Source organism: Balaenoptera ricei, chromosome 9 (assembly GCF_028023285.1).
Source record: "Balaenoptera ricei isolate mBalRic1 chromosome 9, mBalRic1.hap2, whole genome shotgun sequence".
Taxonomy (NCBI): domain Eukaryota; kingdom Metazoa; phylum Chordata; class Mammalia; order Artiodactyla; family Balaenopteridae; genus Balaenoptera; species Balaenoptera ricei.
In genome coordinates, this window is record NC_082647.1 from 4,935,961 (window position 1) to 4,960,749 (window position 24,789).

General features: G+C 40.8%; 1 protein-coding gene across 1 annotated transcript; it reads left to right on the plus strand.

Annotated features, from left to right (window-relative positions):
- The first annotated feature begins 3,114 nt into the window (after nucleotides 1-3,114).
- Nucleotides 3,115-24,583, plus strand: XRCC2 (X-ray repair cross complementing 2). The gene is made up of 3 exons (XM_059932571.1): nucleotides 3,115-3,223; nucleotides 15,568-15,649; nucleotides 23,740-24,583. Exons 1-3 carry the CDS (start codon nucleotides 3,185-3,187, stop codon nucleotides 24,459-24,461), a joined length of 843 nt encoding a protein of 280 aa, XP_059788554.1. The 5' UTR covers nucleotides 3,115-3,184; the 3' UTR covers nucleotides 24,462-24,583.
- Nucleotides 24,584-24,789: the final 206 nt, after the last annotated feature.

The window sequence follows — 24,789 nt, forward strand, 5'->3', positions numbered from 1 at the left end:
TCATAGTCCTGCGTGTATGGGTGGGAGTGGATGGGGAGAAGGCAGAGGAAGCAAATTTTGGTTCAATCCCTGGTCGGGGAACAAAGATCCCACAAGCCTCGCGGCACGGCCAAAAAACAAGAGTTTTTTTCCATATCATATTTCTGTGGCAATTTAGTGCCTAGAGAAGTTTTAGCACTCTTTGTCATGTGCCACTCTGAACTACTGCCATACAGGTTCATCTCTTAATCTGGCCCTAATCACTACCATCATGGTGAACAGGCGCTATCTACTGAGTATTTATTGTATCTTTGGTGCTCTGTTAAGTGCTGATCTAAGAAAGGTAGGGAGGTAGGAAGGGAATCGATATTTTGTGTCAGGTGCTGCGCTAGTACACAGTTTCCCTTAGTCATCACAGCTCTACTCTAACTAAGGCCCAGAGGGGCAAGTAACTTAAATGATGGTAATAAGTGACAGAACTGGGTTCAAAATTCTGACATCAGAATCCATGGTGAGGGCTTCCCTGGTGGCGCAGTGGTTGAGAGTCTGCCTGCCAATGCGGGGGACACGGGTTCGAGCCCTGGTCTGGGAAGATCCCACATGCCACGGAGCAACTGGGCCCGTGAGCCACAATTACTGAGCCTGCGCGTCTGGAGCCTGTGCTCTGCAACAAGAGAGGCCGCGATGGTGAGAGGCCCGCGCACCGCGATGAAGAGTGGTCCCCACTTGCCGCAACTGGAGAAGGCCCTCACACAGAAACGAAGACTCGACACAGTCATAAATAAATAAATAAAAGAACATGAATTTCTAAAAAAAAAAAAAAAAAAAGAATCCATGGTGAGTTCAGAAAATTCATCTTGGAATTCAAGAACATTGTAACTCAGGGAAGAGCTCTGTGCAATGAAAGAATAGTACTAATGTATGTTGAATATTAAATGTGATTATAGACAATTACAGGACAATTTCCCTAGTTAGAACAGTTACTGCCATAGTCTAGGGTAGTAGTTAGGTCTATCACCCACTGCTCCGTGTACTCAAGCGGACCAAGAATGGTTTTCTGAGGAAGGTTTAGCAGAGTGCGTAGGTGGGTAACATTTGTTTAGGGATTTGACGTGGGTGCTCACTTTAATTTTCACCAGAGGAATTTAAATTCAAATCTTACATTTCTACTACCTTGCTTTTTCCTTCAGAGAAAAAGCATAAGTCCTCAGACTAGAACTTCCTCAACCTCTTTGAGCTCCCCACCCCAAACTGTATCTGGCATCTGCACCTATTTTTTTAAAAATTGAAGTAGCGTTGATTTACAATGTTGTGTTAATTTCTGCGGTATAGCAAAGCAATTCAGTTATACACATATAGACATTCTTTTTTGTATTCTTTTCCCTTATGGTTTATCACAGGATATTGAATATGGTTCCCTGTGCTATACAGTAGGACCTTGTTGTCCATCCATTCTATATATAATAGTTTGCATCCACTAACCCCAAACTCCCGATCCATCCCCCCCCCACCCCCCTCCCTCCTGGCAACCACAAGTCTGTTCTCTATATCTGTGAGTCTGTTTCTGTTTCATAAATAGGTTCATTTGTGTCATGTTTTAGATTCCACATATAAGTGATATCATGCGATATTTGTCTTTCTCTGTCTGACTTACTTCTCTTAGTGTGATAATCTCTAGGTCCATCCATGTTGCTGCAAATGGCGTTATTTCATTCTTTTTTACGGCTGAGTAGTATTCATTGTGTGTATATATATACCACATCTTCTTGATCCACTCACCTGTTGATGGACATTTAGGTCGCTTCCATGTCTTGGCTACTGTGAATAGTCTGCACCCATTCTTGACTCCTTGTCCCTGCTCATGTTGAAGAGATGCCGTCCCCCATCTAGAGCTGATTCTTACACCCATCACCCTCTTTCCTCTTCCGGTCCAGCTCCATCAAGTATCCTTTCTCAGATGGTGTCTTTAACCATTAAGTCTCTACCAGCTCTTTCCTATCAGCATTTAAACTTGAACCAGGCTTTGCCTCCTTAAATGACTCTTCCTTTATCCTATATATATTTTTCTGTGGAATATGTTATTTCCTTCCTTCGCAGCCAAGTTTCTGTGAAGAACTGTCTGTATTCATGGTCTTTGCTTCCTACTTCCCATTTAAGTGTCTACCCACCACAATCATTACAACAAAGTAAAATAGGCCAAAATTGGTGCCTCAGTTTTCTCATCTCTAAAATAAGGATAATAACAATACCCACCTCAGGACTGTGGAGATTAAATGGGTTATTATATATAAAGCCCTTAGGACAGTACCTGGCACATAATATGCTCTGGAAGTGTTACCTATCATTACTAATATTATAATCGTTTCTTAATTACACAGCTGCAAGCGTAAGGATAAGAAAAAGAGAACCCTACACAGCCAACCTCACTGTTTTGCCCAACTAAACAACAGCTACAGCTATTGGAAAGCGAATTTTTTAAGGACACATTCCAGTAAATGGCTTAATAGGCTGTAAACCCCATTCATGCATGTCTCTTATTCTTTGTTCTGTTCCCAGAGCTCGGCACAAGGTCTGGCATAGAACAAATACTCAATATCCATCTATCTTTCTATCATCTGTCCATCTAATATTTATCTATCTTAATGGATAGGCACTTGATATGTGCCTTAACTTAACGGATAGGCACTTGATAACAAACAGTCCTTCTACCTCCAAAAAGAACTGGATATATCTGCCGGCTCGCTATATTTTAAAAATTCGTTTAAATTTAGTATACTTTTTTCGTTTATTCAGAATCAACCATAAACTACACCCACAGCCAGCCAGAGGCTTTTAACCCAAGAATGAACAAAAAGGCCCGTTTGCTCAGTAAGTGTTCTGATAATACTTAAAAAAAAAAAATACATGCTGGTAGTTTTACCCAATAAAAACAAATGGAAATTTATGAGAGAGAAGAAAAGAAAATCCCCAGTTACCTCCCGGTCTCCTAGGAGACGTGGTCTGACGTCACTGAGCGGGGCGGGGGGCGGTCGCACGCCCTGCTGCGCATGCTCGCCGGCTCACCGGCCGAGGGCGGGCGCAGTGCGCATGCTCGCGCCCGGGTCAGCGGGTCAGCGTCTCTGACTGGCTGCGGGACCGAGGCCGCGCAGTAAATGGCGCAGCTGGCGGGAAAGTTGAGTGGCTGGTGCGCCGAGCCTCCGGGGCGATGTGTAGTGACTTCCATAGGGCTGAGTCTGGGACGGAGGTGAGAGCTGCCGAGGTGGGAGCTAGGGAGACGAGAACAGGGTCGTGGGCGGGCGAGGGAGCCCCGAGGGTGCGGGAGGCCGTGGCGCCCCGGGGAGGGGGAGGCGCGCGGGGCCCGGACGCCGGCGAGCCTAGAGCCCCGCCCCCCAAGCCTGTGTCCCCCGAGCCGGCCCCCGAGACCGCCAGCATTACGGTCCAAACCTGTCATGCGTGAACCAGTCAGACTTGGTACGGTGTGCAAGAGAGGCTAGGAAAAGCAGGGGATCGCCAGGCGGAGCGCTCATAGACTTTTCTAGAACAGTGGTATCTGAGTAGGTGGCTCCACCTGTTCCCTCTGTTCTGTACATCTTTTGCCTACGGCATTCAGCCTCGCTATCGCGGCTTACATTTCCAGCCTAAGCATCCAGGGCCACACAAGTCATGTGGTGTCTGCAAAGATTTATTCAGGAATTCAACCAGCAAGTATCAAGCACTTATTACGTGTCAACCGCTGGTTAAGGAACAGGAGTAAGAAACGCAAGAAACAGCTTCTGCTTTTGCAGGACAAGTAAGGGAGGCTGCGTACAAATTACAGGACGGTTGGTAGATCGTGCCGTCCAGCCGAGGGGCGGGCAGCCTGGACGACTAACTGGGAGGAGGAGGGGACAGCTGAGGTTGGTGGCTTTGGATGGTCGGTGGCTTGGCAAGGAGGGGGTGGCATTCGGGGCAGGGAGTTGCAAGTATGTGGGTTCTGCCTTGAGCAAGGGCGTCACTGATTTAGGGGAATTGCAAGTAGTTCTCTGTAGACGGACAAAGCTAGTGGGGAAACACTGTTGGGAAGTTAAGCCCTGAGAAATAGGCAGAGGCAGGTTAGGGAGGATCTTTTATACAGAGGAGGGAGGGGAAGCGATAACCCTTAAACGATCAACAGGCTCTTTCTGTGAAGGACCAGAGTAGATAGTCTGTATTTAGGCTTTGTGGGCCATTCGGTCTCGGTCACAGCTACTAGCTCTGCTGTTCTAATGTGAAGGCAGCCAGAGGTGTGTAAACAAATCAGCATGGCTGTGTTCCAGTAAACCTTTTATTTTTTAAACTTCAGGATTTGGCCCGCCGGCCATAGTTTGCCAACCCTTGCTCCTTCCGAGTAGAGGCGCTGCTCCCTGTAAGAACTGCTACAGTTACAACCTTACTGATTGAAATGATAATTTGAAACGCAGGTTAAACTCAGATGACTTTTGCAATCAGAACAAGCCTAACATCCAGAAAACGAGAGCCCAGTGCAGTCGAGGCACTGAACAAAGAGCTTAGCATCATATCGTTTGCCTGCCACGGCTGTCTGGAGATCCTAAGCAAGATTACCTCACTCATATTACTTTGGAGTACAGTGGGGTGGAGGGGAGAAGATTAGTGAGCTGGGCAGTTGGTGCTGCTTTATTCTTTTTCCTTTTTGTCAACAAAACCAACTAAGCAACCCTCTCTTCCCTTAAGTGCTGGGCACTGTATGGCCATTGCTTAATTTGTTTGGATTCTATTGTCTTTCTTTGTACATCAGTCTACTAGATGGATCCTACCTGGAGGCATTGTGTTGAGGAAGATATCTGAGGTCACAAATTATCCCAAGAAGCTGAAATAAACTACTTAATTTTTTTTATTTAAAAAAAATATTTATTTATTATTTTATATATTTGTTTTGGCTGCACCAGGTCTTAGTGGCGGCATGCGGGATCTTTAGTTGTGGCGTGTGGACTCAGTTGTGGTATGCATGCAGGATCTAGCTCCCTGACCAGGAATCGAACCCAGGCCCCCTGCATTGGGAGCGTGGAGTCTTACCCACTGGACCACCAGGGAAGTCCTGAAATAAACTACTTTAAATTTTTAATTCACAAGAATAACCACCTTATAAAATAGCTAACCTTTCCCACGTCTTGTGAGTAGTAGGGAAGAGACATTTCATACAGGGTCTTCCAAGAAAACAAAGTCGCAAAGAATATTTTCCTTTAACAGATTCTAGGGATGCAATTTAGGGTAGGCCAGATAGCTGAGTGGAAAACTTATATAAGGAGCCCTTGATTTAAAGAAGACACACATTGGAATGCAATTTACAGTAGAATAATCTGTTCTTTACCTTACTTTTGCACAGTAACAATGGCATTTTTTACTTTTACATTCCTCTGAGAGTATTAGAAAAGATTTTGGCAATATTTTGGTATCATCCACCAGATGGCTTCATTTGCGCATACTTGTTAAATAGTGGCGTCCTAAAGCGGTCCGCAACCTTTTTGGCACCAAGGACCGGTTTCGTGGAAGACAGTTTTTCCGTGGATGGGGGTGGGGGGGGTTGGTTCAGGTGGGAACGCGAGCGATGGGGACAAGCAGACGAAGCTTCACTCCCCCGCCGCTCACCTGCTGCTGTGTGGCCGCTTCCTAACGGGCCGCGGGCCCAAACCCGTCTGAGGCCCGGGGGTTGGGGACCCCTGGTGTACTTTACATTTTCTCAAAAATGCTGAAAATGCCTTGAGTTTAAAAGTAATCAATGGATAGATTCAAAGTGTCCAGTTTTGGTTGTCATGCACAGCATACTGTTTCCTCTCTTTATTATAATAGTTTATATTAAAGTAGTACATGCTTATGACAGAAAATTCCAGTAGTACTGAAGTGAAAAGTAGGAAACTTCTCCATCCCAATTATCATTTCTCAAGGTGAATTTTTACACATTTTCCCAGAAGTTTTCTAATGTCATCATTCTGGGGGCTGAGATAGAGAACCCTGGACCATGGCTGTAGTCTTGGTTCAGCCGGGAGCAAGCTGGGTGATTTTGGATAAGTTATTAAACCTTGGCTTCTACCTTTGTAAAAGGAGGGCGGTAGATGACGATTTCTCAGTTGTCTTTCAGCTGTACTCCTAGGAGGTGGGTCCCTATATTTCTATGTATCCTTTCACTAAGCACAGTATTCTCTGCACGGTAAACACTTGATAACTATTTATTAATAATAATGACTGGTTTTCTTTTTTTTATTTATTTTTTGCCTGCACCGTGCGGCTTCTGGGATCTTAGTTCCCCGACCAGGGATTGAGTCCACGCCCACGGCAGTGAAAGCGCAGAGTCCTAACCACTGGACCACCAGAGAATTCCCTGGTTTTCTTTTCTTAGAAAAGGTTCAGGGTGGCCTTTTTGCCAGAGGCAAATATTAAATAAGAAAATATTTAGCATTTAATAATATTTTGGTCTCTCACGGTAGACTTAGAACAACATCTGTCCCCGTCTCTCTTTGCTTCCCTTCTTACCCAGAATAGAATCAGTGCTCCATCATTACCGTTCCTCCATTATGAGTACTTTCAACTTCCTTGACTCTTTAAATCCTAACCTACTTTCCTAACCGTGGTTAAACCCAGCTGTCTGCTTTCACTGTCTGTCCACTCAGCTGAATATTGCTAAAGAAAATCACAACCAGACCGACTGATTTCATTTTAAATTTGTAACCATCAGGTTCAAGTGGACTCCCAGCCCACTTGTGTTTTTCTAGTAATTCATTCACTTTCTCCCTACAAAACACCTGTCATCAAATCCAACCTTACGCCTGAATTCCAGACACACGTGTTCTAGTATCTTCTTACCCACATACCCACGTGGATGTCTTATAGGCATCCCAGACTTAACATTCTCATCATGATTGACTCCTGGACGCAGAGACAACATGAGAAAAGTTTTAATATGCCCTACACTGAAGTCTTGGTTTACCACCACACATGTACACCCAGCCCCAGCCTGCTTCCTCCCAGGCCTTCCCTGTCTTGTTAAATGGTGAATTTGTTCTACCTGTTGCTCAAACCAAAAACTAAGTCATTCTTGAATCCTCTTTTCCTCCCATATCAGCCCACGTCCATTAGCACATCCCATTTTCTCTGCCTTCAATATATATCATGGATTTGACCACGTTTCACTACTTTTTACTGCAGCCATTCCTATTCCTAGTAACCATCACCTGCTTGACTGCAGTAACCTTCTAACTCGGCTCTGCTCCACCCTTTTCACACTTATTCTAATATATTTTCCACACAGTATCCAGGGTGATCCATTCAAAATGTAAGCAGACTCTACTGTTCAAAGTTTTCCAGAGGCTCCTGTATCATTTATAGTAAAATCCAGAATCCTGTTTCCTCCACTGATGCATGATTTGCAAATTGTATGATTTGCCCTTCAGCCCCGCCTCGGATCTCTTCTCCTGATCTCATCTTCCACTCTCCCTCACTCTTCTTCAGACACACTGTTGTCCTTGCTATTCCTTGAATGTGCCAAGTGTGCTTCAGCCTCAGAGCCTTTGCAGTTCCTTCAGAAATTGACACGGTTTGCCGCCTCACTTGCTTCATGTTTCTTAGAGGAGAAGCTTTTCCATCCAGTATAAGGAGGTCCTTCCTACTGTTAATCTTTATTCCTTTACTCTGTTTCTGTTTCTTTTTCTTCTTTACCCTTACCACATCTGACATCTTATATTGTTTATATGTTGTCTTCCCACTTCCCACCCCTGCCATTGAAGGATCATGATTGTTCTCTGTTGGGATTACCCCTTTAAGTCTCAGTGTTTAGAACAATATTTAGCCCACAGTAGGTGCTCAGTAATTGTTTAATTATAAATTTCATGCCTTCCCTTTCTTCCTTCTTTCTACCTTGCCTCATGTGTCATTGAGAAAACAAACAAAAAAAAATCACAGGAACTCCCTTATTTTTTCCTGTTGTCTGTTACTGATTTCTAGTTTGTTTCCATTATAGTCAAACATACTCTGTATGACTTCAGTTCTTTTATGATTGTTGAGGTTTGTTTTATGGCCCCAGGGTGTGATCTAGCTTGATGAATGTTCCATGGGCACTTGAAAAAAAAATGTACACTCAGCTATTGTTGGGTCAAATGTTCTGTGTATATGAATTAGATCCTGTTGGTTGTGTTGTTCAGATCTTCTAGTAAGTCTTTTGGTTTCTGAGAAGTGGGTGTTGAAGTCCCAACTATACTTGTGAGTTTGTCTGTTTCTCCTTTCAGCTGTATGAGTTTTGCTTCATGTATTTTGAGACTGTGTCTGATATGTACACATTTAGGATCACATGTCTTCCTAGTGAATTGATGCTTTTATCATTATGTAGTGTCCCTCTTTGTCTCTAGTAATTTTCTTTGCTCTGAAGTCTACTTTATTGGGTAGTAATATAGCAATTCCTGCTTTTTCATCAAGTCTGTATTGATAAAAAGTACATGTACTGATTTTCTCTGAATTCCCTCCTGCAAAGTAGAATATTTTTGCTTCTGAGAAAGAGCAGCTTCTCCACTTGTGATATGAATTCCATCCACCCCACTCCACCCCCTCTAGGACATCACTCCTGCAGGTATCGCCAGTTTTTCTGTCTTCTGCATCTGCAGTCTCCTTTCTACCAATAATTTCCGTCAGTATCCTAACATAAAGCAGTACACACAAAACAAACCAGAAAACTCCGTACACACCAGCCCCTACCAGCCCCATTCCCTTCCTCCTCTGTAGAGCCCTCCTCCCTTGTACTCTGGCCTGAGTCTGCTTTTCTCTCATTCACTCTTTAGCCCACTGTAATCTGGCTTCTGTCTCCATATTCCACCAAAAGTGCTCTTGTCAGGGTTACCATAGAACTTCATGTTGCCAAATGCTCATTTCTAAGCACCCCTCCTCCTACACTAGAAACAGCAGAATATGCACTTCCTGCAGGCAAGCTGTCAGGACCCAGGATGGGGCCAATCAATGTGTGTCTAGTTCCTGCTCTCAAAATAACCCATCAGAAAAACCTCTTCTTCCCTGGGGAAGAGAGAACAGGAGGATGGGAGCATACACCAGAGGTGTTTCTCCAGTAGAGTTCCTCACATACAGGGGAGGTGGGGGAGGGGTAAGTGTCCCTCCAGTGTTAAGCTTCTGCAGTTTTGATTCTGTGCTTTATTGTCTCTTTCTGGGATCTTGCATATAGCTGATTTTTCTGTCTAAATGACATTTTGAAGCATAGTCTGATATAACTTCCTAGTGAAATCTTAACTATACATTTAATGAAATTACTAACTTGTGGTCTGTAATAAATTTAAAATTTAGTCCTTATAAATTCTGCTAGAAATGAATGCTTCTTAGGTACATATAGTAATTTTTGCTTGACTTTTTATATATCTATTTTTCCTTCTTATAGGATGATTGCTTTTTAAAAAATATTAGTTATAAAGGCAGCAGCTCTTTGGGGACTATACTTAGAAACAATGGAATTTTTTTGATTTAGTATTCGAGTAACAATTGTCTTTTCCATATAATTTAGACGAAAGCTTTATGAAGAGCCAGGCCTAGTACTCTGCCCTGAAGGGCAATTGAATTTTCTAAGTGGCAGAGGAGCCTAATTTCACAAGTGAAAAAGAATTAGTCCGTGAATTTAAGGGACTACCATGGTAAGGGCCAAATTTTGCATTGATCACATACATGTTGACATAGCTGCTGCTTTCCCTTGCCATCTTACACATTCCAACTCCTCTCTTACTTTCTGTATGTTATAGTTAACACATATTTGCCTGGAGTGAATTTCCTCTGTATATATGTAATAAAACTACTAAGAATTGTATTCAGTTTGTAGTGGAAATCCAGGCCTGTTATAGGGCAGGGGTGGGAATATTTGGTTTAGAGTGTTTGCTTCTTTAGGTAGACTTTTTTTTTTTTAATAAATTTATTTATTTTATTTATTTATTTTTGGCTGCACTGGGTCTTTGTTGCTGCGCGTGGGTTTTCTCTAGTTGCGGCGAGCGGGGGCTACTCTTCGTTGCGGTGCGCGGGCTTCTCATTGCGGTGGCTTCTCTTGTTGCAGAGCACCGGCTCTAGGCGCACGGGCTTCAGTAGTTGTGGCACGTGGGCTCAGAAGTTGTGGCTCGTGGGCTCTAGAGCACAGGCTCAGTAGTTGTGGCTTACGGGCTTAGTTGCTCCGCGGCATGTGGGATCCTCCCGGACCAGAGCTCGAACCCGTGTCCCCTGCATTGGCAGGCGGATTCTTAACCACTGCGCCACCAAGGAAGCCCTTTTAGGTAGACTTTTATACTTAACTGGTTTGAAACCTTGCTGCTGGGGTCCATCTGCAAACAGATTTAATCACAGAAGGTCAGGGGAAATGAGCCTTTATCCAAATGACAATTACATGCGCGTTTGCCTTAATGTCATTCATTTCTGGTTAACTTGATCTTTAAGCTCTCCTTCCTGCTCTAGTGTAAGCTTTTCCATAACCAAATGATGTTTTAAAACATCTGTATGATATGTATTCTACTTAACAGGCATTGAAGGTATATGATTGTCTATAAAACAGACTTTTGTTAATGAGTGTTAAGAACTTTGATGATAGCTGTAAGAACACTCAAGGACTTTTGTTTAGGAGAAGTTTGCATAGATTGTCCAAACATGTGAAAAATCTATGTAGTTGGAGGCTCTTTTTATTCTCCATCCTCCCCTAATTCTACCGACCTGTGACCTGTTTACCTTCAACTTAATAGGCAGCTACTAAGTTTCTGCCAAATGTAAAGCATTTTGGAATTGGTGGTGAGCCAGTTCCTTTCAAGCTCTTAGATCCAGATGAGGGAGACTGGTAGGTAATGTGTTCCTAAGTATAGGAATAGCTTCGTGGAAGGAGCTGGCCCTGAGGAATGTGTAGAATTTTCATTCATTCAATAGTCTAGGCCTTAGAGCATTTAATTGAGAGAATAGGGAAAGGACATTGCTCTATCAATGAATATTTTGTATGTGCCTGAAAGAACTGCATGCTAAATCTCTCTTTCAGAGTTAAAGTTGCCTCTCACACAGATTAGAATCGACTGTCCCTTTTTTATGCCTTCACAGAGCCCCATGTTATTTCTGTTGATATTATAGCACCTACAATACTTTGTTGTACTTTTTAAACCTTTGACTCTCCCTCATTAAATTCTTTGAGGATAGGAACTGTGTCTGTTGTATCTATATAAGTAAGGTGTTGTATCTATGCACCTTACTCAGTTCCTGGAATACACTTGACTTGCTTGAAATTTTTACCAATGAATATCTGTATAATTGAGTATCACCCCTTTTGCAGACTGTATACTAGCTCCAGTATTGATGTTGCTGTTGAAAACATTTGGGGCTCCTTGTGGTGTTAGAGGGAGTGCTAAGAGAGATGGTTGAGAGAGACCAGATAATTGCCTAGACAGGACTTCAGATTGGTTTGATATTCAGCTGAGTAGGTCCAAAAACTGTCATCCCTGTACTCAGATTTTTTCAGACTCAGTGATACTGATTCTGAGGCTCTGTAGCACAGGGGAAGAATTCCAGGCTTGGGGAGCCGGAGATCTCAGTTAAATCCCAACTCTGGCGTCTACTAGTTTTCTCATCTGAAAAATAGAATGATAACAAATAGAGTTAATGTGATAATTAAAAGAGATAATGTATATAAATTATGTACCACAGCAAGTACAAATAGTAGCTATTATTAGATAGCTATTGTTATGATAATAAAACCTGGCAGATACTGATTTACAAACCAAATGCCAAATCTATTAATTTACAATATTAGTGAAACTGCCAAATAGAGTAAAATTGTTGTGTCCACTGTGTATTCTTTCCCAGTTAGGAAATTTGGGCTCAGAAAGGTTGCTTAGAGAATCAAGAGAAATAGTTGAATTATCTTAATAGCTACCATCACCAAGCTTTGTTTGCCTGATGTGTTAGTCTTCCCTAAAAGGATTAAACTATCATGTCAAACAGAACTTACTTTGGTTCCCTTTACCCTGGCTTAATTTACTCTTTGCCCTTCTGAAACTCTAGATTGATTATACCTTGCTTCTTTCAGCTTATTCCTCAAATCTGGACAACATCGTTCATTTTAGTTTATATAATGGTCAGGTTAATGCCAAATTTTTAGGGTATTTTCTGCTTAGGTTTGGAAGATATCTCATCCCATCAAGTGACTTCTATAAATTGTTAATATTATCTATTTTTGTCAGAGTTAATCTATTTCCAGGTTCTGGGAGGTACTTTCACTTCCTCTGTATTCGGTATACTCTGCTTTTGGCATTGTAAAACACTGTTTTGAAATTTCTCATTGATAGGTAGTTTTCATCCTTTGAAAATGAATTTGACTTTTTAGTAATAGTGGAAAGTCAGATGCAAATCGGCAAAGTCAGCCAGTTTGATAAGAGGAGTAATACCATTTTTATCTAAGAGTCATGTCAATAAAATTCTAATCCTTTTCTGAATTCTGTCTTACAAGGAATTCTCCAGAGGAAGATTCTAAAATATCTTGAGCAATGACAGTAAGGGTAAACAGTTGGAGTAACTTCTCACGTTAATCATTCTGATGAGGACGTTGGTCATTTGTATACATGCTTTTTAAAACATTTTATAGTCATTTCATGTGTTCCATCTTGCCCACGCAAGTTTCTCTGTCTTCTTCTTTTGGACCCTCAACCTTCTAACCCAGTGGTTCTCATACTTCTTGGCCTTAGGACTGAATTACAGCATAATGGTTCAATATTTGTATGTAGTACAAAATGATCACCACAGTAGTTCCCAGTGAACATCCATAACCAGAAGGGTTGTTGTTTATGTGGGTTATATGTGTCAGTGAAATGGAGAAATTTAAAATACTTAGTGATTTCACCAATGCTTTAAGTATTGGGATGCTGTCAAGCTCACAGGAGTGGATAAAAGTTTTCCAAAATTCAAATTTTATCATTGGCAACAAATACTGTCAGTTAGTTTCCTTAAAGTGACCATCTGACTTTCTTTGTTTTCAGTAAAATGTCTGCCAAATAACAAAGTCTGTGTAATCCTAATTTGTCTATCAGTCATTCTTTCAAATAAAAGGGTGTTCTATGAAAAAGTATCCAGCTCAGGTAATCACACAAGTGCTTTTCCTAGAGAAAAACCATTGTATTTCAGTTTGGAGCAAAAGTGCTTTCTTTATCTGTGTGTGAAGTTGGGGTGAGTCCCCAAGACTGCCTTCACTTCAGACACCAACTACAGAGTTCCAGGTCCTCATGACCTCACTCATTCTGACATTAGTTGCATGTTTGGGGGTCCCCAAGACCACCTTCAGGTTCAGTGATTTGCTGGAAGGACTTACAGAATACGCTGAAAGCTTAGTCATGGTTATAGTTTACTACAGCAAAAGGATACAGATTAAAATCAGCCCAGGGAAGAGATATAATGGGACAAAATCCAGAATTCCAAATATGGAGCTTCCAATTGTCCTGTCCTAGTGGAGTATGGCAGTGCTAGCTTTCCCCAGCAGCAGTGGGGGACAGTATGCCAACCAAGGAAGCGCCCCTGAACTTTGGTGTCCAGAGTGCTCATGGGGCTTTGTCATGTAGACATCGTCAGCCCCCAACCAGCTGGCCTCTGTGTCCAGCCACTGATGCAGAGGTTGAGCCGACCCAAAGCCCTCACCTTCGCTCACGTTGTGAGACTACCTGGTGTGGCTCAGGGCCCCCAGGTAAACAAAGACACTTTTATCAGCAGGATTTTCCAAGAGACTTAGAGATTATCTCCCAGGAGCCAAGGACAAAGGCCAGACCTCTCTTTGGTCAAGGTTAAATTCTTTCCTACTAATATGTTTCCCACGTCATCACAGGGAATATTTTCAACAGTACTCAAAGGTTATGATTTAATATAGAGTTAATAGTTTTTACTGCCACATCAAAAACATTCTTATGCAAAGATAGTTTTGCTTGCTTGTTTGTTTTTCTGCGAGTGGTGAAGAATACCATGTGTACTAATATGGTTTGATGCCACTGCCTTGATTGTGCTGGGTGCCAGCAGTTTTACCTACCTTTGCTGCTGCACCATCAGTGCACGTGTCAGCATAGTGAGAAAGACAAATAATGTCTTAATATTTATGAACATAATTGACCACAGGTACACTCTCAGAAGCTCTGCTCTAACTCAAAGCACTCTTGAGTGTAGTTAGCAGTCTTTAGCTTGTTTTGTGATAAAATCTCATCTCCTAGAGGACCTAACTGCAGGTTCTTTGAGGGTAGCTTAATTATCTTCATTTCTGTAGTCTCCATTTTACCTGCCATAGTGCTTTGTACATAATAGACATTCAATAAATATTTGCCAAATTAATGTATAGAACCTTTTCATCACTGCAGGAAATCTTTCCAAAACTTTTGCTTCTGTTTTAAAAAAAAAAAAAAACCCCACAAAGGATGACTGCTTTTCTTCGTTTGTGGTACGCGTTTTTGTTGTTTAGAAGGGTTGTCAAATCTGTACTGTTTCCTTAGAACCTTGAGAATCAACTTTGATTTTATTTCCCACGTTGACATTTCAGTCTGTCTTGGAATTTTGCTGCCTGTAGTTCTAGCTCCTTCTGTCTTGGTACAGGCACTTCTCCACATTAGTGTGACAGACTTGAGCCTTTTCTCCACATCTGGCTTTGCTCTCAAATCTATCCCCTCGTAGCCACCAAGATGATCTGTTTGAAATGCAGATAATAATAGCTTATGCTTACTCTGTGCCAGGCACTCTTGGAACACATTGAATCCTCAACAGTCTTGTGAGGGAAATACTGTTTGTTTTGCTCACTTTACTGATGAGAAACCTCAGGCCCAAAGACCTAGCTGTCTACTCTTAACTGTTCTAGATTGCTTCTTAAAACCCCTTGCTCTTACCTACAAGCCAAAGAGCAAACTCCTAAAGGTGACATCCAAGACCCTTTGTGATCTGACTTCGGTTCTTTTAGGACTTCATTATCTCCTGCCAGTTTTGTGCCACAAGCTCTAGCAATTCAAATCTGCTTATAGTTTACCCACACACTGTGCTGTTATAACCTTTGCACCTTGGCTGATGTTGTCCCATCAGCCAGGTATGCCTGCTTGTGCCCTGTTCACGAATTCACGAATTCACGTGGGAGCTTCTCAGGGAAGTTTTTCTCCACCTTTCTCCATTGTCCCCTCCCCTCCCCTCCCCTAGATAAGGAGCTGGCGATGTAATGGGCAGACAGATTAAAAGCTGATACCTGATAACAAGTGTGGTGGGCAGAGTGAGAAAGGTAATTATAATGAGGAAGGAAGGTAAATACTTTGCAGTTAGCAGTTTGGTCCTGTGTCCCAAAGACCCTATCAGCTTCTTTGAGGACAGGGGCTCATTTTATACCAACAGTATTTGGTACGTTAACAAAAAATAAAGTGTTTTCTGAATAAATGAATACAACTTTTCTCCTAAACTATATTTTCTATTTCATAATTTCCTTCAGATCCTCAAAATGATGAAAAGTCTCTTACAGACTTTCGGAAAATTGAATAAATGTCGATTTCTAGGATTTTATATTTTTAAACAATGAGTTTTCCTTCTCTTTTTTTTCCCTTTCGCAAGCTCCTTGCCCGACTGGAAGGTAGAAGTTCCTTGAAAGAAATAGAACCACATCTGTTTGCTGATGAAGATTCACCTGTGCATGGTAAAAACACAATCTCAAGCCAAAATACAGTGTCATAAATTAAGTTTTATAAAACAAGTTTTTCCCTGCATATATTCATATACATACACACACTTCTAGCAACAGTCTATATAGGTTAAACTGTGAAATTAAAAACTGAGAAAGATGATGATGAGACTTTTTTTTTTTTTTTTTGATGAGACACTTTTAAGCCTTCATTATCTGTGTCAGATGAGATGAGGTTTGGTTTATTTGCAGTTAAGTCTTCAGTATGAAAACCTCTTTTATCCCAGCACAATATTTAATGGGAGTTTTGTTATTTATTTTTATTCTTTACAAGTTTGAGAATCCCAGGAAAGTCCTTTGGTAGTTGGTAGCTCTGTTAATATTTCTGCGATAGGGAGAATAATACCCACTTGTTTTACTGGCCCCTCTACACGAGGGAGAACTAGAAAAAAGGTAGTGTGCTTAGGTGGTTTTCTTCTTTGTTAATATAACAGCCTTAAAGAAATACAGTTCACCCATTTAAGTGTACAATTTGCACACTTAGGCATCTGTCGGCACAATCAATTCTAGAACATTTTCTTCACCCCAAAAAGAAACCGTTGCCTATTACTAGTCACTCCCCATTTCCTTTCACATCCCTTAGCTCTAGGCAACCACCAATCTACTTTCTGCCTCTGTAGATTTGCCTTTTCTGGACATTTCATGTAATTGGAATCATACAGTATGTGGTGTTTTGTCACTGACTTTTTCCACTTTGCTTAATATTTTCAAGATTTATCATATTGTAGCATGCATCAGTAGTTCATTCCTTTTTATTGAATAATAATATTCTGTTGTACCCATTCATCAGTTGGTGTGGACATTTGGGTTGTTTCTACTTTTTGGTTGTTACGACTAATGCTGCTATGATCATTTTGTGTACGAGTTTTTCTGTGGAGAAATGTTTTCAGTTTCCTTGGATAATACCTCTGAAAGGGACTGCTAGGTTGTATGGTAACTCTGTGTTTGACCTTTGGCAAAATTGCCAGACTGTTTTCCAAAGTAGCTGCTTGGGAATTGCCACATTTTACTTGCCACTATCAGTGAAGTGTATAGTGGTTCCAATTTCCCCACTTCCTGCAAACATGTTACTGTCTGTCTTTTTGATTATAGCCTTCCTAGTGAGTATGAAGTGATACCTCATTGTGGTTTTGATTTACATTTCGCTGATGGCTAATGGTATTAAGCATCTTTTACCACAATAAAAAAACAAAATGTCCTTCTTTGTCTCAAATAACAATTTTTGTCTTAAAGTATATTTTGTCTGATAATAGGCTAGCCACTTCAGCTCTCTTTTGGTTACTGTTTGGTTACTATCAGCCTTGTGCCATGAGATGTAAAGTGTGCCCATTGTAAACAACCTATAGTTGGATCATGTTTTTTTATTCCATTTTGTCAATCTGCCTTTTGTTTGGACAGTTTAATCCATTTATTACTATTATTAGTTAAGATAGGGTTTTTGACTGCCATTTTGCTATCTGTTTTATATGTGTCTTACGTCTTTTTTGTTTCTCTATTCATCCTTTACTGTCTTCTTTTGTGTTAAATAGATATTTTCTAGTGTAGCATTTTAATTCCTTGTCATTATTTTTACTTTTTTTTTTCTTTGAGTTATTTACCTCGTGATTGCCCTGAGGATTACAATTACCATCTTAATTTATAACAATCTGGTTTGGATTAAATACCATCTTAATTTCGATATTTTATAAAAAAACTTTGCTACCGTATAGCTCCATTCCTGTCCCCTTCCTCTGTGCTGTTTTAAATTACATATTTATACACGGTATGCCCTTAAACACACTTAAAATTTTGCTTAGTTAAAATCATTAAAATTACTTAATGCAGTTGTTTCTTAAATCAGATGAAAAAATAATTAAAAATATAAAACACTTATATTGTCTTTTATATTTACCTATGTAGTCCTATGTTCTTTATTAACTCATTTGGATTTGTTACTGTCTACTGCTGTCCTTTCATGCAGCCTGAAGGACTCCTTTTAGTATTTCCTATAGAGCATATCTGTTAAAAAAAAATTCTAAACTATCAATAATAAATGACAAATTTTGATCAAACATGTTAGACAAAAGATTGAACTGTTTTTATTCTATCAGAAAGGATATTATTAAGTTGAACCTTGCGAAACTGACATTAAAACATAGGTTCGAGGACTTCCTTGGTGGCCCAGTGGTTAAGAATCCGCCTGCCAATGCAGGGGACACGGGTTCCAGCCCTGGTCCAGGAAGATCCCACATGCCATGGAGCAACTAAGCCCGTGTGCCACAACCACTGAGCCTGTGCTCTAGAGCCCGAGAGCCACACTACTGAGCCCGTGTGCCACAACTACTGAAGCCCGCGCGCCTAGAGCCTGTGCTCCCCAACAAAGAGAAGCCACCTCAATGAGAAGCCTGTGCACCGCAGTGAAGACCCAGTGCAGCCAAAAATAAATAAAATGAAAACAAAAAAAAAATAGGTTTGAAGCACAGCTTATACATTTGAATATTACATTTATAGAAACTTTAAAAACACCATTATGTTCGGTCACTAACAAAAAAGTTTACTTAAAACTATCATAGCTCTTAGAGCTATAAAACTGGTTAGATGGAAAAAAAGAACTGGTTAGATGAATATTCATTGGAGCAACAGCATACATAAGACTGGGATTATAAGAGTTATTTATCAACCACAGCAGTTTATCAAAAACTGTTATAGGGAAGCTCAAGTTGAAGCAGTAAGCAATTTAGGTGTTACAGGGGTCTCTAATGCTGTTGTAAAACATATTTTTAATACTTTTTTTGGATAGTACTTATTCAGTACCATATACAGACTCATTACCACTTCAGTACTATAATGATTATACTCTGCAAATTCAACATATTTGTTATACAATTAGTAGGTTGGTACCTAGATGATGTATTTTTTGGCTTTTCTTTCTTTTACTTATTTTGAAGGCTCTTTAGATTCATAAACTCACTCCGACAATCTGTTACCCAAACCCCTTATGCATTCTATTTGTGAGAGTAACTATCAAGGCCAAACCATCCAGATTTTCTGATTTAGTTTAATTTGTCTAATGTCAAACTGTAGAGGTGATTTTTTTTTTGGGGGGGGGCTGTTTCCTTTAACTACCAGTTGTAATATGCAGTACTTTGCCTGGACTAGGGTGAGATTTTTTTAACAGCTCGCAGAAACTTACGAGATAGTGATTCAGATGCAGTTAAAAGGACTGTGTCTCCTCTACAGAACATAATGTTTGAATATTATTATTATTATTACTTTTTTGGCTGCATTGGGACTTCATTGCTGTGAGCGGGCTTTCTCTAGTTGCGGTGAGTGGAATCTACTCTTCGTAGCAGTGCACGGGCTTCTTATTGCGGTGGCTTCTCTTGTTGCGGAGCACAGGCTCTAAGTGCGTGGGCTTCAGTAGTTGTGGCGCGAGGGCTCAGTAGTTGTGGGTCGCAGGCTGTAGAGCGCAGGCTCAGTAGTTGTGGCTCACGGGCTTAGTTGCTCTGTGGCACGTGGGGTCTTCTGGGACCAGGGATCGAACCCGTGTCCCCTGCATTGGCAGGCGGATTCTTAACCACTGCGCCACCAGGGAGGTCCCTGAATATTATTTTTGATCTTATGATTAGATAGTAAATGTTTATAAAAATCAATGAAATTGATTTCAGTTCATCATTAAACATATTTGCAGGGACTCTAGTACAAGAAGTTAATGATAGTATTCATGTGTAATTTCCAAGTTTGCAGATTTTACTTACCCAGTTGTTATAAATGACCTTTCCCCCCACTTTGCTATTATCCTGTGAAAGGACAGGAGGGTTTCTATCTACCTAACAATCTCTTAGCCAGCCTTAAACTTTGCCTCAGTTTAACTTGTGCTGAACCAAGGCTCTAAGGAGTCCATATTTACACCACACCAGCTAGTGCTTAGTTAGCACATGGATTCAGAAAGCCTTGTTAAACCATGTAGGAAAGCCTTACTCTTTTGAGTTATGATGAAAAATGTTCACGAGCACCACCCCTCTCTCCAAGAAAATACGTGGCAAAGTGTTCATTTTTTCCCCTGTTCTGAGAATTCCAGAAAATATCCAGAGATATCTCACAGTTACCCTCTGACCAATACCATGTATTTCTAGCTCTCTGTGGAGTCCCTCCTCTTTTACTTCAGAATATGCTACATTTATCTTAATTTATCTTCATTTGACTCTCCAGCCTCGTGAAACTGCTACTGAATTTTTTACTTTTTAAATGAGCCTAAACCGTTGTGTTCTTTTCTAGTCCCTGATGTGTCCCTACCTTCCGCCACTCTGATTTCTCTCCTTGCTCTTACTCTAGAGGCAGTAACTGCTCCCTGTGGTGCCTTTTCAGCACATTGTCTTCTTTTTTTTTTAATAATAGACTTTTAAAAAAATATTTATTTATTTATTCGTTTTTGGCTGCGGTGGGTCTTAGTTTCAGCACGTAGGAGCTTTCATTGCAGCGTGCAGGCTCTTCGTTTTGGCACGCAGGCTTCTCTCTAGTGGCACACGGGCTCAGTAGTTACAGCGCACAGGCTCCAGAGGGCATGGGCTTAGTTGCTCCACGGCATGTGGGATCTTAGTTCCCCAACCAGGGATCGAATCCACGTCCCCTGCATTGGAAGGCGGATTCTTAACCACTGGACCACCAGGGAAGTCCCTCAGCCTATCTTCTGAGTATCTCAGTTTTTAAAGTTTGGTTCATAAAATAATGTTTACATTAAATGTGCTTTTGCAGGCTACACATTTACTGCTGTAAGGTTACTATCCAGGACCAGTTCAGTGATCTGTTTCCTACCTCTCCCCTGCCATTTTTTAAGTTTTAGAACTTTTCTGCTGCATTTAGTATTATTTAGTACTATTTCTATTAAATTTCTGTTTTATCTGTCTTTATGCTGACTTCTCTAACTGTGGATCTATCCCAAGAATTGAGTTTTGGCCCTCTATCTTAGTTTTAGGTTCACTCCCACCCCCCAAAGAGTTTTCTGTTCTCTATTTCTGTGTAACTTATTCCTAGATTGCTATATCCAGCCTCTTATTACTGTCATGAATCTTAAATCCTAGTGGCTGTAGGATATATTTATTTGTGACACCTAGAGATACATCTTAACATACCATTTTGAAAGCTAAATTCTTTTTTTTTGAAAGCTAAATTCTTGTTAGGATATTTACATGATTATGTGAATTAAAAATCTCTGCTCTGCTTATGTTTTTTTTTTTACACAGCACTTCCAAGCCTATCTCTGAGAACTTTTAAATCACTGCCTTAGGTTTAACCCTTACCTTCTAAGTGAAGGAGGCTGAAGACTTGATAGAAATGAAGTGTCAGCACACTCGGGCCCAGGGGCAGCTGGCCTTCACACCTGCTGACTCTGCTAACCAAAGCCACATCCCCACCTGTAACTCCCTACCACACCTGCTCCCTTTCAAAATGCCGTGTTCCAAAACTGACTTTCTTCACCAAATGAGAACTTACGTTTTCCTTCTTTAGATTTCTTCTAAGAAATTCTTAAGAAGAAAGTAATCTGATGAAATGCATTCAAAAGATACCGTACTTTGTGCTGGGGATAGAGTATTCAAGTCCCCACCTTAAAGTAGTGAACAAGAAATATAATCAGTCAAGCAAATCATCAAAAATGATATAGCATGTTAAATGTGATGACAGAAGATGATAAAGTTTGCTCTTCCCACCTCAGAGTGTTGTTACTAGGATCCAACGAGATACGCAGCCGTCCCTTTTCATTTGGAAAGCGCTATAAAAAGGTTGGTTACTGCTTCTCAGCCTCTCAGGCTGCCTTTCCTGGGGAAAGGAGAGAGGGTGCTTGTGTGTGGTCTGCTTGTCGGTCTCCGCATTGTGTTTCTGCGTGGTCCTCTGTGTCCTCCAAACCACTTTCAGATTAATCTTGCTAAGCTGTGTTTTCAGCTTTCCTTCCTATCATTAATATTGGTTCAGTGTTAATGTTTCTTCATCTAGTGCATGTAGCTTATTCTTTTTCTATAATATAGGGCGGTAAAAGATTTTTATTTGTGGGTGGGGAGAATTCCCACTTAGCTCATCAGTTATATAGTAGGAGAGAGTAACTGGAACATCTGGATTGAATATAGTTTTAGTCACTGTGTTAACTTTTAATAAGAGCATCCATGAACAATTGTTAATATGAAAATAGCTTTACTCCTTGAGGCTGGAATCTTGGGGGCAGGGGTTTGGGGGAGTCTTTTTAATTAAAATTTTGAATTGCAAATTGTATATAAGATTATAGTGGAAATTGGCTAAAGTTTTATACTACCTTAAATATGGTATGGTGACAGATTGCTAGGTTTCTTACACATTATTTGTGAATGTTCCAACATAACAATGGTTTGTTAGTAATAACAGGAAATAAAGTAACTGGATTCTCAGATGGACTTGTAGTTTGTTTAGGGCCTAAGAATCTGCATTTTTAACATAGTGTTTCCAATTATGTAGTTCAGCCGTAAATTAAGTGGCAAACAGGGACTTCCCTGGTGGTCCAGTGGTAAAGAATCTGCCTTCCAATGCAGGGGACACGGGTTTGATCCCTGGTCGGGGAACTAAGATCCCACATGCCGCGGGGCAACTAAGCCCACGTGCCACAACTACAGAGCCCACATGCCCTGGAGCCTGTGCACCACAACTAGAGAAGAGAAAACCTGCACACCACAACTAGAGAAAAGCCTGTGCGCCACAACGAAGAGCCCACATGCCACAACTAAGACCCCATGCAACCTAAAATAAATAAATAAATAATAAATAAATCTTTAAAAAAAATTAAATGGCAAGCAAACAAAAATTGGAAGGCCACTGTTTAGAGTGGATTTTGAAAAGCTCTGGAGGCTGGACAGTTTTCCCAGGTGTTTTATTTTATCTGTGCTGTCCTCAATGAAAGAGAGTTATTGGAAACTATATAGAAAGAGATTTGGGGTCTTCAAAGTTTAGAGTAGTTGACTTTGATTTATAATGCTAGGAAAATAATTCACAGTGCAGATGTCATTTCAGCAAGACAGTATCAAGCGATATTCACATAGCAAAGGGTAACTGAAGGCAGTTTGGAAACGTGCAGGGGTGTTTCACCTGAGGGATGCAGTTGGCACTTAGGGCCTGAAAGCTGTGGGTCCTTACTGCCTTGTATGTGTGAAACTGCACCATTGAGAACTGTTCCATCCATAATGCCAGCAATTTTGAGAAGCCCTGGTTAGGGACTGTTTCACTTGCACGTAGCGGAAGTCCAGCCTAGTGGCTTTTTTTTCTCGCACAGGTATGGAGGCAGGCTGGTGTGCGAGGTTCCGTATTGTCATCCACGTCCTGGGTGCCTCCTGTCTTCCTGCCCCACCCTCTTTAGGGTCTGCCCTCCTCAGTGTACACCTGTCATCCTCGCTGTCACCTCAGAGGAGGGAGCGGCAGAGCGGACAGAAGTGGCGCCTGTGTGAGGACAGCACAACTTGGAAACCCCAACAGACATCCACCTGCGTCTCATTGGCTACAGCGGTGCTACCTGCTGGCCTCTCTTTGCAAGGAAGACTGAGAAGAATCGTTTTTAAGCTGGGCACATTGCTTTTCCCCCAAATTGGGGTTTTTATACTTAAGGAAAATTGAGAAACTGGATATGGGATAATTAACTACCAGAAATGGTGTGTACCAGTAGTCAGTAGCTTTTTAAAAGACCCTAGATCTGTGGCACTTTATTCTTAGTGCTATAATATCACCAATTTAAGTGTGAGTGTTATGTGGACCCCTCCCCAGGAGATTCCCTTAGGCCCATTTCAACCATGTCATTTTGTTTTTCAAATTTTCTTTGTGCTAATTAATAGCCAACACCTTTCTCAGAGGTGAAATTTAGTGATTTACTTTTTATTTCCTTATTTATTTGTATTTGCTTATACAAATCCGTTTTGGCAAATGGATTTAGATTTTCTTTCAAAAGGAAAAAATTTCAGTAAATGTCTTTTTAAACATTTTTGCACACTTTTCATCTTGTAGGCTATCATTATTGTGCTGCTGCATTTTGACGGACATTTTTAAATTTTACACAGGTGAAATTCTTGAATTTCATGGTCCAGAAGGAACAGGAAAAACAGAAATGCTTTATCATTTAACAGCACGATGTATACTTCCGAAATCGGAAGGCGGACTGGGAGGGGAAGTCTTGTTTATTGACACAGATTACCACTTCGATATACTTCGGCTCGTCACGGTTCTTGAGCACAGACTCTCCGAAAGCTCTGAAGAAGCCATAAAACACTGCCTTGGGAGATTTTTTCTGGTGTACTGCAGTAGCAGCACCCAGTTACTTCTCACACTGTACTCACTAGAAACTATGTTCTGTAGTCACCCCTCTCTCTGCCTGTTGATTTTGGATAGCCTGTCAGCTTTTTATTGGGTAGACCGTGTCAATGGAGGAGAAAGTGTTAACTTACAGGAGTCCACTCTGAAGAAATGTTCCCAACTCTTAGAGAAGCTGGTGAATGAGTATCGATTGGCTCTTTTTGCAACAACACAAAGTATAATGCAGAAAACCTCAAACTCAGCAGAAGGGCCTTCTTGTGCCTTTAATCGCCAGAGTGATGTGGATGTAGACTATAGACCCTATCTCTGTAAGGCGTGGCAACAAGTGGTAAAGCATAGAATATTCTTCTCCAAACAAGATGATTCCAAAACCAGCAACCAGTTTTCTTTAGTTTCACGTCATTTAAAAAGTAACAACTTAAAAAAACATTTTTTTATTATTGGAGAAAGTGGTGTTGAGTTTTGTTGATATGTAACGTAAAATAGTCTTTTTGTAGGATATCATGCAAGTTTTAAAACGTCTTTAATAGGCTAAAATGATTTGATTCTAAAGTTCTTAAACTCTAAGGGAATTTAACATAACTGTGTTTCTATATAGAATGGATTTCTTAAACTAGTGCAGTAGAACCTTAGACTCTTCTTCCCTAGGTTGTTGAAGATTATTCAAAGTGATAATAACAATTAAGCTATATTAAGTTGTTTTAAAACCAAATAAATAAGATATACATTTCAGTCCAAATAAAGTGGAATTTTCTAACTTTGTGTCACATTTCTGGAATTCAGTTAAATACTTGTTT

Excerpts from the sequence above, each read along its gene's own strand:
- XRCC2 (XM_059932571.1), top strand. The coding sequence starts at position 3,185 with ATGTGTAGTGACTTCCATAGGGCTGAGTCTGGGACGGAG. Across the intron at positions 3,224-15,567 it reads GGGCTGAGTCTGGGACGGAG|CTCCTTGCCCGACTGGAAGG; the intron begins GTGAGAGCTGCC and ends CCCTTTCGCAAG. Across the intron at positions 15,650-23,739 it reads TGAAGATTCACCTGTGCATG|GTGAAATTCTTGAATTTCAT; the intron begins GTAAAAACACAA and ends AATTTTACACAG.